Source organism: Sebastes fasciatus, chromosome 2 (genome assembly GCF_043250625.1).
Source record: "Sebastes fasciatus isolate fSebFas1 chromosome 2, fSebFas1.pri, whole genome shotgun sequence".
Taxonomy (NCBI): Eukaryota; Metazoa; Chordata; class Actinopteri; order Perciformes; family Sebastidae; genus Sebastes; species Sebastes fasciatus.
The window spans coordinates 29,178,216-29,192,762 of record NC_133796.1 but is presented as its reverse complement, the minus strand read 5'-3'; the positions used below and the strand labels follow the sequence as shown (position 1 = coordinate 29,192,762).

The following is a 14,547-nucleotide window of genomic DNA, read 5'->3' as shown; positions in this document are numbered from 1 at the left end:
GGACAGTGTTCATGCTTGGCTTGTTGTTGCATATATGTCACTCAGGTTGACAACATTGTGAGTGTTTCACGTAGGATTTTCCTTTTTATGAACGGGTCATGGACACCCATGTCTATACGATCAAACACATTTTACGCTCTTGTGAATTGTATTTTCATTTCGGCCACTTTTACAACATACCCACAATGGTATTTTAAAATGTGCATTTTTAGCAGCATGGTGCTCATTAGCAATTTGCTCTTCCAGTTCACTTACACTGAGGACGTCCCCTGATTGATGGAGGGGGGGCTTGTTCCCGGTTATTTGTATATCAGGGAATGCAATATTCATATTGTACGCTTTTCTGAGCAGAAGTTATCTAGATTCTGTGTAAATGGTACTTGGGATTAGATTTTCACAGCAGATTGCTGTTATTAAGGGGGAAAAGCCAACCCCTTTGAGCAGTCATCTTCCTGGGAGGCAATCTATTTCTCTTTCACGCAGCAAGAGTGCTGGACCAGGCTCTTAATGCACTGAAGCAAAAGTGCTTCGGTCCGCAACCTTTCACGCCTTCAGCTCTCCTTTATGTGATTGAATAGTTAATAACTATGAGTCGCCTTTGAAAGCTCTGTGCCGTTGGTCCTTCTGAGGCACTTCTCTTCTTTTTGTCTGTTTGGCTGCTGTACGGTACCTGCCCATTGCTCTGTCTGCCTGCATGTCTACTTGCCCCAGATGCCAAGTCGACTGATAGCCCACCTCTTCTCCGCCAGCCCCTCTTACTTTTGTCTTTGTCTCTCGCCTGACTTGCCGCTTGTGTGTCTGGCTGTCTGGCTGTCTTAGTCTGTACATCAGAATTTTGAGGGCTTAGGGATCAGCTTTTTCATCTCTTACTTCCTCTTTCTCTTCCTATATACATTCGCACAAACACACACTCTCGCTCACACAGCTCATTAGCCCATCCCACGCTCACAGCTCTGGCAGAATGTGACCCTGCCTAATTGTGTACCATGCTCATTTGTTCTCCCTGCATGATGTGACGATTGCTTATTTATTCTCCTCAGGGCTCCCATCTCACATTAAAATGATTGACTCATTTCATTCACTGCACATTTTCAAGCTTTATTTGATAAGCTCATTTCCCTTGGCATTCAAACCCCTCCTTTTCCCATGCTTAAAAGTTATAATGTTACCGAGGCACATTATTATTCATACTCTGGATTGTTTCTTTCGGCTAATTATCTGTGTTAGAAAATAATTTTGCACGTGTGATTCTGTTTATTCCGGTGGAATTGAGCAGCACAAAAGGGCGGACATTAACGATGCTGTTGGAATGGCTGAGGAGCCAATTGTGTACACAAAGCTGGTAGACGCGGTCAACAAGAAGCTTAAGAGGGATTGGGACACTGCGGAAGCTCGGCTAGAATAAGCAGAGCAAATTTGCATTTACATCTGGTTAGAGACCTGTTTTACAAATAAAAAAGCCATCAATCACGTAATAAGGGAGTGTTTTGACACAGAAAAGAGCATAACAAGGGATTGTTGATTGGGGATTTGGGCAGCATTGTTACAGCAGGATTTTAGCCCTTGTGATTTTGCCAGCTGACAGTCGATGTTTTCTCCCCCCAGCTACTGTATATCGACCAGGCCTCGGTGACACATCAGCTGATGGAAACCTGCTCTGTGCACTGGTTGGTCATTTCTGACGCCTTAGTGACCTGTTTGATAGAGTGAAGTATTTTGGTCCGAAATGCCTCAGAGTATTATAAACGAAGCAAAAGTATTTACTTATTCTTTACTTATTCTTACATCTAAATTTTAGACTGTTTTGTTTAGCCAAAGTTGTGTTGCTGATTGACAACATTTAACGTTTGAGAACTTTCGATTATTTTGATTAAAGGGGACTACAGCAATTTGGTATTACACTTCCATAAAACTGGAGGAATCTGGTAAAAAAACAAAAGATTAAAATTGAAGTAGCAGAGTCCGAGATATCGTGCTTTTTAGTCCCTATATGGGTCATGCTCCAAAAACAGTGGATCCTGTTTTTTCCATAATGCAACTCAATAGCATCTCTTATAGAGGGGCGAAGTCCCGCCCCTTCTGGTGGACTACCATAGGACCTTACTTCGGAAAAAATATGAACGGTAGTCAACGACGAGAGACAAATATTTTTTTAATCCTGTTTGAATTGCGCCAGGAATCACAAATAATATGATGTTTGTCAATTTAAAAGATAATTTTGCAAGTCAAGAAAGTCGCAGTTTGTTGTAAAACTGATGAAGTATTAGACTGTGAAAATACATAATTAGAAAGACTATACTATATATATACTACACCCAAAAGTCGCGTAAGTGACGTCTCTCTCTCTGAAGCTACGATGCCTGTGTGTTCCGTACTGGGATGAACTCACACGAGCAATGAGTCTGATCGTTCTTTCTCTTCCCGGCTGATAAAAAGACCAGGAGTCGCTGGATGAACCAGGTTAGATAACGTTTCATTTGTGCGTGGTCATATCTAAATTAGCTAGCTAGCTAGTGTTGGTGACGTATATTGTGCGAGACGAGAGATGTAGTTCACTGAGCGGATTCACACAAAACTAAATGATACTACGACAAACCTACGACAAACTGAGACTTTCTTCACTTGCAGAATTATGTTTTAAATTGACAAACATCATATGTTAGATTCATGGTGCAAATCAAACGGGATCAAAAAAATTTGTCTCTCACTGTTGACTACCGTTCATATTTTTTTTACAAAATAAGGTCCAATGGGGGACATCGGAAGGGGAGGGACTTCGCCTCTCTATTAGATGCCTGATGACATCATCAGTAGTCAAACTTTGGGAAGCTTCCTCCAGGGAATTCAAACAAAACACAACCCTAGGCATCATCTTGTTAATTTATAACAAAAATAACGATTAAGTGCATTGTAATGCCCCTTGTTTTTAGCATTCTTAATACAATTTATTGCATGTATTGTCTAAATGAAGTCTCTTGTGCTTTAGCTGTGCTCTGACTGCGAGAGGAGTTGTGATTAGTCAAGCAGAGAGCCAACAGACGAGGCTGCCGACCTCCTCCAGCAGCCACATGTGCAGCGTTGGAGAGTTGTCTGCAGGCCCAGGAGAGAGCACCTGAGCAGATTTGGACGTCATGACCTTCCAATCTCAGGGACGGACATTTATCTATTAATGACAAGCACTTAAACACATGAAAAGAGGATTTGTTGAACCTCGCCAAGTTTTCATTAATGATTTCACAGTACCATACACTCATACTGTACTTGTGTGTACTTGAGTGTAGAGTACAGTTTTGTTATTTTGTGTCTTTGTTGAGTTTGGAGTCTAATTCGGATGTGTTTTTGTTATAAGTGCTTAGATGGCCAGATGTGACTGTAATTATACTTTCAGAATGTGTACAGTAAAGCTTAAAAACAAATCATGAACCAGTTGTGATTGAAAAGGTTTCTGTATAATTAGAGACTTTATCTATGTAGGTGGAAACTGCTGTAGGATTCATTTAATTTAATTTAGTACCCTGATGTTTTTCTGTTCATATGCCCTGAATCACACAGTGTTTTGATTTCATTAGATTTTAGTACATGTAAGTTGAATACACGAGGAGCTAGTAATCTATTTTTTATGATTACGTTTCTGTACATTGATTTTTTACAAAAGAAAAGCGCTTGATGTGTTTTGCGTCGCATACAGTAACTACTCCTAGAGCCACAGACTCCACAAGCCAGTGTAGCCAAATCTTAATGAATATGGGCAGATAGACAAGAAATTGCAGCCAAATAAAAGAATAATAGAGGCATCTACACCCTAACAAGTCTGCCTTTGTTCTTCCACTCCACCCACCACAAGTTGGCTGTGTGAAAGCAGGCATTGTTGCAGCTTTGAGGGCAGCTCTGAGAGTTCCATGCCCATCGGCCTTCAATCACATGGGATGTCTGAGTTTGACAGTATAAAGTCTTTCTTCTAGAACAAAATAAGACCCCTAAGCAATAGTGGATGAGCTGTTAGTAACCGTACAGTCCACAGGGAGGTAGACCAAGCATGGTAGTACAGTATACACAAAGTGTTGGTTAGGGATAAGACAATGGACCAGTAAAAACATTACTGCATGCTGCAACACTCTTAAATTTCTTGCATTTACTAACATTAGTAAACTGTTTTGTTTTGTAAAAATTCCATTTGAGTTCATACAAACCAAAAACAAAGTTCATGAAAATGGCAGTTAATGTTGTAAAAACTCACCAATTTATTCAAACAATATTGAAAGTATTCATTGTTCTGTTGCAGGAGATGTAAATGATAAATATTGGAGCAGCTATTGTCCTTTTTCTTTTTCTTTCGCGCATTTGGTCGTGCCCATCACTTGTTTCGTTTGACTTTTCAGAAGCGGTGAGATGGCTCGTAGTAGGTATAGGCTAAGTTATTTACTCACCGGCAGCGTGAAAGGATTAATTCCAGCCTTACAGGAAGAGGACACCATCGGTTTCTGCCTTGGCCGGATCAATAGGCAACATTCTTTCCAGCATAGCAGTCAATACGCCACACTTAAGGTGTCTGAGGAAACCAAAGAACACCAATAATTGTTATTAATGCCTTGGATGTCCCCAAGCATTGCATTTACAGGCAGTCCCCATCTTAAAAGACATTCAGCCATCACATACTGTACATATCCCACAAAGGCCTCCCAGGCTCTAGTAAACTGGGAATACTCATACCATAAAAAATGTTGACCAATATAATAATAATTAGTTTTTCCAAGATGCCCGATATGCCTGTAGTGTTGACATTTTGGGGGGATTTTTTAGCCATGATAATGATGTGACTATAGAGATGGCAATTTGGCTTACAGACATTTATGGCTCCCAGAGGATGAATCCTACTGACTTTGGTGATCCCCTGACTTTTCCTCTACTAGCGCCACCATGAGGTTGGGTTTTACTGAATTGTCTCGACGATAGAATTGATTACCATTATATTTTGTACAAACATTCAGAGGATGCATTGTGATAACTTTGGTGATGCCTAGACATAATTTGTCCAACACTTTGGTTTATGACCAAATACCTGCAAAACTAATACATTTCCCATCAGCATAAGATGTACTCTGTGTCTATTGCACATTAAAATGTTACCATTCTAACATGCAGAACTAAGATGATGAACATGGTAAACATTATGCCTGCTAAGCATCCGCATGTTAGCCTTTTTATTTTGAGCATGTTACAGTAGCATGCTGATATTAGTATTTACCTCAAAGCACCACTGAGCAAACGTACAGCCTTATTGAGCCACTAAGATTATAGACATTAAAACAAGTGTTTTAAATGACCACTGCTATTTAGAGTGGTTATTAGGTTGTGCTGGTTGTGGATTGTTATTGGCATTATATGTAATTTAAAGTCGTGGCATGTGTCCTTGTCAAACTGAATTTTTCACAGCAAAAAGAAATGTACGTTTTCTATCATTTTAACAAGAAAGTTATATGTGACTTTTTTATCAATTGATAATCTGAATGTAGCCCATTTTAGGCTGGAGCTTCTCATTAGGGAGTGGTATTTAAGATATTTATATGTTTATGATATTTGGATGTTGGATGAATTTACCTATATCGTTGTGATACATGTTATTTATTATTCTTACTAAAAAATGTTGATACATCTATATGGACGTGGTCACTGATGAAGTCACAAATATCTATTTATATATTTACTGCTCTCATTTTATTATTATATGATGTATAATTGTTTACCCTGCTTACATGCAGCTTATTGTTCTTTCCCCATTTTTTGCAGCCTATTGGGGATGCTATTTAAGAGAACGTCAGTCTCATTTCTGTTTGACTGATGAAAACGCACATGTCTTTAATAAAGTTGATAGCCTTAAATCCAGGTGTTCCAGTGTGCTTTGGACCTGGTCTATGAAGTCTCTCCTGTTACAAGAAAATTATATTACTTGTTACAAGAAAATTATATTACAAATGTTTTTAGCATCCTAAAATGTTAATGATTGAGTTTTCCTTTGAATAAAAAAAAAAAAAGATTGTTGATTGACTCAGTATAATCTCCTTTACTGACTTGAATAGATTTTCAGTTCAGTTTATTCAGTTTATTCAGTTTAAAACATCCCAATTAACTGATTCTAATCTCCTTTCACAACTCCTCACAAGAATAAGCGGTATGCTGCAGGGACACAACACACAAACAGGCTTTGATGCACCAATTCATGCCAGCCATTACACATTGTATACAAAGCCACTCTATCAGTGCAAGCAGTTATCAAGTGAAGGACAGCCAACAACAAGCATACATTGCCTCCTGCCTCCATCATAAACCACATGTGGGTTCAGAACTGGTGAAGGTAAGGGACTACAGAAGACAGCGTGTGTGTCTGTGTGTGTGTGTGTGTGTGTGTGTGTGTGTGTGTGTGTGTGTGTGTGTGTGTGTGTGTCGGGGTGTAACATTCAAAATTCAATCAAGTGAAGGCCATCTCCAGCAGGGTAACAGGGAGTGGAGAGGTGGGGGGGAGATGAGGGGAAACTCAGCTGAAGTTTCCACTGGGCCTGCTGTGCTCCTAATGCAGCCTTGGATGTAATTGGGTCCCAGAAGGCTGTTCATTATCGGGGGTGAGCGAGGCAACAAAACAGAAAGGGGTGGAAAGAGAAAGAAAATGTCTCATTCTTTGCTCAGTGCCTCCGTCCTGGCACCATTATGGGACAAGAGTTAATTAAAAGAGCAGTTGATGCCTCTGTTTTTCTCATCAATCTCACTTCTGCTCTTATTAAGTTTGTAATGACAGCAGAGCTTGTCCCTGTCTGCCACCAGACACACAACAAGGGGGGAAGAATATGAGAGGAAGGCGAGGGCGGGGCACTTAATGTGAGGGACAGCTCATCTCAACAAATCTCACAGTGGTCAACAACGAACATTCACCCTAATCCCTCCATCAAATCTCAGGGTGACGATATACGTAGGCGTCGGAGGAGAGCTGTGCTTTATTTGGGGTGTGGCAGAAGAGCCCATTTAAGAGGCGTGGCTTTGCACCCTAATCCCACGGCTCCCATCTCCACCGCCTTGGAGGCCATTTTAATTCCCTCCATCATTACAGGGACCATCCGTGGAAAGCTTTTGGTAAAGGTGACTGCTGACACTGTCATTCACAAGGACTATTTCAAAATGTCAGCCCATAGCTGAGATTTGTCTCATTAAAGTTGGTGGAGTCCATTATATCCATCCCCTCCTCCGCCTGCCACACTCAATCAGGATGACTTAGAGAATTGAGGGGGTCGAGGCAACGCTCATAATCATGCTTATTTGCATGAGGGTTACAGTGAGACAGACTATCATTGACCAACAAGAAAGGAGAGCCGCAGAGGGATTCAGCTAAGAGAAAAAAACACTGCTAGTTGTTGCGCACTACATTTGAAGAAATCACTAGCAGGCCAGCGTCTTTTCCGTCTTTTCCCTCCAAATTGATGCCAGCTATAGCGGTTTCAGCTAAGAGACATCAAGAAATGTCAACCTAACCGTGATGAAGACACTGGAACACCATCCAGGCTTTTGTTCAACAGTCTTGTGACCTGAAGATTTACATACAGCTTCAATAAAGCCAAACACAAGATCCACCCACATATAGCCTGGCTCTTCATCTAACGCATATCAACGTCTTTACAGCTGAGGGGTTTCAAAGCCCAGGGATCACTCATGTAGATGTGTGACATCTGTGGGTGCGAGCGTCTGAGTGAGGGAGGGACAGACCCGGGCTTTTTGTTTCTCTCTGATCAGTTTCACTCGCCTCAGCTCGCAATTGTGAAGCTGACAATGAAAACAACCATTCCATGGGAATTTCATTAAGACCATTCCAGTTGTATGTAGCTCACAGGACTTTGCTGTGTTCGGGTTGTTCCATATTTATATTTACATGTAAACATGTGTGCTACAAAGACCCATGACCTCACTGACCTCAAGTTAGTTGTAAGAAAAAGTTCATCACGTGCACGAAGGTTTGGATAGTATGAATGTTGAACATCTTCATCATCTATCCGAATGTGGATGTGCACGTTTCGTAGCTGATTGACAGAAAAGGAATTAATTATTACTATAATAGTTAATCAGTTAATTGTTTCAGTCAAGAAAAAAATGCCAAACATGGCCCCAGCTTCTTAAATGTGAGGATTTGCTGCTTTTCTTTGTCATATGATAGTAAAATAATATCTTCGGATTTGGATTGTTGGTTGAACAAAAATAGCAATTTGAAGTAGATTAATTTTGATTGGTCAATCAACAGAAAATTAATTAGTTACTATTTTGATAATCCATTAATTGTTTAAGTTATTGAATAAAAAGATCAGTTTGAAGTAGAGCTGAATTAGTGAATCAAAATTAATCGGCAATTATTATTTAAGTCATTGTTTAAGCAAAAATGTCAAACATTTTGTGGTTTCAGCTTCTTAATCGTGAAGATTTGGATTTGGAGCTTTTGGGCAAACAAAACAAGCAAGTTTAAGATGTTACCTTGGGCTTTTTTAAAGATTGACAAACGATTAATCAGTACTAAAAAGGCTCATTAGTTGCAGCCCTAATTTGAAGACGTCCCTTTGGGATCTAAGAAATTACAATGGCCATTTCACTAGTTTCTGAAATGATGTGGAAAAAAACTATTAATCCAGAAGTAATCTGCAGATTAATTGATAATGAAAATAATTATTTGTTGTAGAAAATGATTGGATTGTACACATACTGTATGTGCCCAGCTGAGAACTGTTTTTATAGGGAGACCCATGTCACATATAGAGAATTTATAGCCTTAACTAATTTGCATCAGTTTCACTTATTGAGCTATCACTCATGCCACCGCAAAACTAACTTAGAAATGTGCATCTAAATGACATAATTATGTTAGGCACTTGCAGTGCACAAAGACACATAATGTGACATTAATGACTACAATATCAAATGAAATCACCTTGGATTAAAAAAATAGCTAACATTTATTTTTTTTTCATTTACAAAAGATGTCGAGAGAAAAAAAAAAATTCCATTAGCAGTCCTTCTGCCGTCTCAGATCCATGTTAAAAAAAAAAAAAAAAGACAAAACAGAACCACTGTCACTATCCAAACATGGCCCTCGCTAAACTGTTTTGTTTCAGACAGACCAGTCTATCTGAAGCTGCACGATATTCTGATCAGCTGAGAGGGCAGAAGAGGGCGACAATCAACAAACAGCTTTACCCATTTAAAAGACATTTGCAAACATTTGTTTAAAGGAAAAGCACAAAGGAACCGGTGTGCTATTTTGAACACAAGGACCATGGAAATAAAACAGTTGATATGTTTAATCCAGCGTGATTATGTCTTTTATGAAGCAAAGCTGTGGTACATTACATCCGGGGAACAAGGTTAAGAGAACGTAGAAAAAAGGACAATTGCCTAAGCCTGCATGAGTGTGTTTGTGTGTATATTGGGGGGCATTACAATACAACTCTGAGAGTCTGAAGACACTCATGCCACAAGTACAGTTTGAATAGTGCTTCAGCCTGTAGAGGTGGCACACACGCTGTTCAAGCCACGACAGTACAAGAACTAGCAAATACAAGGACACAAAGACAAGCAACATTGAAATTAGATCACTATTTATCAGTTGTCTTCTGATAATACACTCAGGGTGGAGAAAAAATGCAACAGAACATAGAAAATTAAATGTTTCTAGCTCAGGTAAAATCATTACTGTATAGAGACATCTGTAAAAACACTTTTCAGTAATGTCAACATATAAATACGAAATATACAAAAAAAACAGTCCTTTATTCCTTAAAATTTTATCATGGAAATCGCTATTGGCTGATAGAGGTGGAGGGAGGCATGTTTGATGAACCTGGCTCATCTTAGAGTCTTGTGCCTTATACAAGTTCTCACTCTAGTGGTCGGTACATGAACTGCAGTTGATTCTGGCCGTGCTGGGAGGGACAAATGGCAGCTGGAAGTTACACTTTGTTTGCTTGTGCTGGTGTGGTCCAGGTCTGGATGATAATGAGTCGAGATGGTGGGTTGGTTCTACAGTCCGAAGCGGGCGGGGGTGCGTCTGGGCGTCATCGGGGCCTCGTCTTTTCTTCCTGGTGTGCAGATTTTCACAGCCCTGAATCAGAGAAAAAAAGTCAGCGGGAAGAAAAGTTTTATTCGCCGTGACATACTTTTCAGCCTCATTCTTTATTGCTCTGCTTAGTCCAATGCTAAATGTCTCTCACATTAGGTGAGCAGCTGTGGTTAAAGAAGGCTGAAGGTGAGGAGAAGACTGGCCTGAATGTGAACATGAAAGCAGCAGGACTGCAGGAGAGTGAAAAGGCAAGCTGGTGTCTCTGTGAAGAGTGTTGGGACGTAGCGCGCCTGACGCCTCTGACAGCACAATCTATCATCTTTAATTACAGCAGCGTGACACCCTGACACTGCCCACACTTCCCTCATCTCTCTCCCTTCCTCTCTCTCACACACACTCACACACACCTGCAGCAATTACAACCATCAGGCCATAACCCCCTTCTGTCACTGTGTCCCATTCTCTGTCTCCCTGTTCACTTCAGGAGAAATTGTTGCACTTCCCTCAATACACAAACTGCGAGTAGTTTTATAACAGCAGTGCACACAAACGCAGACAGTATATTGTATGCAACAATCATGCTGCTGAGTTTTAGACAGAATGTTCTAGGGATCCCCAAGCTTTCATTCATTTCTGTACAACAAGAAAATCTCAATCTCAAAACTTGCCGCAAACAACTATTAGCTATGTAAAGATATAGAGAAGTAATGTCTACCTGAACAGAGAATGAAGTCGCTCTCCCTACGTGTGTGTGTGTGTTTACATGGCCGGGCCGTAGGTGCCTTTTAGTGCATGTGAGCGTGCCCCAATGGCTAGTTCATGGCCACCACTCTGCAATGTGCTCATACGGCGGCAACAGATAGATATGATATGTTATAGAAATGCTTTGAATTTCGCATTGAGCACCTTTAGCCAGTCTCATTGAGATTAAAATCTCTTTTTCAAGAGTGACCTGGCCAAGAGGGCAGTATGAACATTGTTACAACATTAAACACAGATAATAAAAGCAGACAAAAGTGTCCAACACTACAAGTGAATGAGCACAATATCCAGTTATGACACAAACAATAGGTCAAATTTGAACAATTTCAGTGAAAGATTTAAGAGTAATCACGTTGACCAAGAGTGCCATTTCCTCTGTCTTTTTAAATGGACTTAAGATCCCCAACAGTAACCAGCTCTAACAATTTCAGGTCCTTCTGTACATCTTTCCAGGAAGAAGGAGCAGCAGCGTATTTAAAAGCTTGTTTGCCGAGTTCTGTTGTAACCTTGGGGACCAACATCTGTAGAATACTGTGAGAGTGCAGACTATATTGATTCTGGTTTTTACACATGTATGTACACAGATAAAAAAAGGAACCAGCCCATGGAGAGATTTATATATAAAAGTCAACCAGTGTGAAAGTCTGCAGACATACAGAGATGGCCATTTAGCAGCAGCATAAAGACAATCTGTACCTAAACTGCATTACCACACAACAGTACTGTAACTTTGACAAAGATAAAAGCAACATTACAGACACTATGAAGGATTACACAACTCAAAGCTACTTCTAGAAGTCTTCTAGTTGATGTTCAACTCAGAAATGAACAGAAACCTGGGATTCTTTTCCTGGAATTGTAGAAAAAAATATATCCATAAATCTAAACCTGTACAGCCTGCAGTCAAACATGTGAAGCACACATAGGCCTGGGTATAATTGTTTGGTTTTGCTTATTCGATACTCGAGTCTGATACTTTTAATATCCTCTTCTTTTGAGGAAAACAAAACATTTTCAAGTTAAACAGCTGTCTAAACACAGAATAAGCAAAGAATACTACAAATCTGACGAACACTTTTTTCTTTATCAATTAATCTGCAGATTCTTTTTCTCGATTAATCAACTAATTGTTTGGTCTATAAAATGTTAGGAAATAGTGAATGAATAAGGCCCATCACACTTTCCTAAATCCCAAAGTGACGTCTTAAAATGTCATGAAAACAACCAACTGTCCAAAAACAACAAGGATATTAGAGATGCAACCGATAGCAATTTTTCTTGCCTATTATGATTTCTGATACCGATTTTTGCTTATTACAATTTTCTTTTCTAAGAACTTTAATTGACAGCAAACACAAACATTTTTGTAACTGTTCTTTCTTGGAAAATTGGAATTCAATTCTACGTTCATAACGAAACATTGACTATTAAATAACTACTGGACATAAATACTGGAGAAATAAAATCCAACTGAAAATAAATTGCAGTATTTGCCACTTAATCTAACACGTTTCAGAAGAAAACAGGTACAACATATCTATACAACAACACAGCTAATGTCATCTACATCAAAACTTCCGCACTAACGACATGATGTCTATGTGGGCGGCTGTGACGTTACATAGCTGGCTGGAGGGAGATCACCAGGGAGATGAAACTCACTACTAACAACCTACTTAGAGTTGGCTATATTGTATGTCATTTCCAGTAAATATCACAATATAAAATGTTGTTTTCTGTTTTAAAAGTACAAAAGTAGGGAGATAGTAAGTAGCCTACTCACCATCTTTTAAGTGGTTACGTCTCCAATCTGATCTCGAGCACACAGCTGATGGGTACGAGGTTTGTTTACATGACACAACCGAAGTGCATATTTAACCGATTCAGTGTGGATAGGGAGCGTCTGAAGTAATACAATGTGACAGCAGGTGGCACGTGTGTAAATATGACCAGCAAAAAAGATTTAATTCAAGAGACTGATCGGCCAGTCATCGGTGATGCCTGATCAGCTGACATCCGGCCGGTCTGATCGCCGTCCGATCGATCGGTGCATCTCTAAAAGATATTCAATTAACAGTCATGTATGACAAAGAAAAGTAGCAAATCCTCACAACTAAGAAGCTGGAACCAAAGAACGTTTGGCAGTTCTCTACTTGACAACTTTCAACGTTAGGCCCTACATACACGTTTTAGTCAGTACCAAAAAAAGCAGGTTTGAGGTTTGATACCCAGCCCTAAGTATACATGATTGCACATAGGAAGCTAAAACTTGTTGTATTGTCCTTTGAGTGCTTCATAATGGGCCCACACTTCTAGCTCTTGCCACTGATGTGGTTCCAAAAAACACTCACACTTCCACTTTTAAACACAAAACAAGACTGGGCCATTTACTAATTCACACCACTGATCTGTGCTGGTGAGCAGGGAGACAGGTGATAAGCAGCTGGCACATGAAAGGCGTACTCGAAGAAATATTTCATCTTGGTCACACTGAACTCATAGAGGAGACACTTGTGAGGCCTGCCGGAGGACAAAGGCAGCCAAGGAGCCCAGGAGAGCCGACGACATTCATTATCACACATCCAGCTTCCTCCGCTTAAATCTAATTCTTAATCCTATACCTCCAGTGTGATTATTTTCAACAGATCTGTTACAGACGTGGTCACGCAAACTCAGACAGATAAACCGGCTGATTAATTAACAAATGTTTTTTTTTTTTTTTGTAAATCTGTCTTTATAACCTTATTTCTCTCCGTAAAGCTCACGGATGGGTGTGAAATTAATTTTTTGGTCTAATTTGAAATTGAACGTTCCCCTCCTTTCTCTGCTCCGCTATGGCACAATTTAAATTGCTGCAGTAATGGGGGTCAGCCAGGAGTCAATATTATTTCTTTTTGTCTCGTCTGGAGGGACCAGAGGTGAGAAAAGCTCATCATGAAGAGTGAGAGAGGTGGAGTAGAGAGAGAGGGAGAGGAGGAGGAGAAGGAGGGAGGGGTGAAGATATGGATTGGCAGAGAAGTAGGTAAATTAAATGTTTCTATCTTGACTGTGTATGGAAAATGAGGGCCATGGGGAACTATTGTTAGATGAGGACCCGTGTGTGATGAGGCGGCAAGAGGAAAAGAGATGGTCGCCGACTTACTTAACAGTGCCAGTGTTGCTCTTCTTGTCCTGCTCATCTCGACGCGCTCGCAGCTGCTCCTCAGCCATGGACATCTCCTCCTCCATGTTGGTGAGCTCCTCCTTGGCCCGGCGACGGTTCTCCTGGAAGAGCAACACAAACGGATGAGAAAAGTATACAGGAAAAAATACCACTTTTTAGTTGAACTGGCCAAAACCAGTGGACATATGCAACCAGTGACAAGAGGTTGCAAGTAGCCATTTCTTCATTCTAATAGCCGGGACATACTGGGAACGTGAGCAGCGTGTGTGCGTCGCGGAACCTCCTGCTTTTTATTTCGCCGTGCCGCGTGCGGTTCACAGCAAAGATAGACAGTGAAAATGTTCTTTTGACAATATATTGACTTCATACCAGCAACATTACTACAGTTTTGGTGTCTATATCTGTCGAAAACGTCACGGACATAAAAAGTTCATATATATTTTTAACTCATCACTTCCCGTTTCAAAATAAAGGCCCTCTTGCATTTTTTTCTGTAGGCAGAATTCCTTCATTTGTTAACACAAAGCTTTTATTTTGA

The 14,547-nt window shown here is 40.2% G+C and overlaps 1 protein-coding gene across 4 annotated transcripts in view; it reads right to left on the bottom strand.

The window, feature by feature from the left end:
- Nucleotides 1-4,422: 4,422 nt before the first annotated feature.
- Nucleotides 4,423-14,547, bottom strand: part of dhx38 (DEAH (Asp-Glu-Ala-His) box polypeptide 38) — a 29,232-nt gene continuing 19,107 nt past the window's right edge. For 2 of the 4 annotated variants that reach the window (XM_074617749.1, XM_074617758.1), the window contains exons 26-27: nt 13,989-14,110; nt 4,423-4,549 (exon numbers count right to left, since the gene is read on the bottom strand). In XM_074617749.1, the coding sequence (XP_074473850.1) occupies nt 4,456-4,549; nt 13,989-14,110 (216 nt within the window). In that variant the 3' untranslated portion in view covers nt 4,423-4,455. Of the gene's footprint in view, nt 4,550-8,962; nt 10,127-13,988; nt 14,111-14,547 lie in introns of those variants that run through there. The other 2 variants (XM_074617766.1, XM_074617774.1) reach the window with 1 other exon arrangement.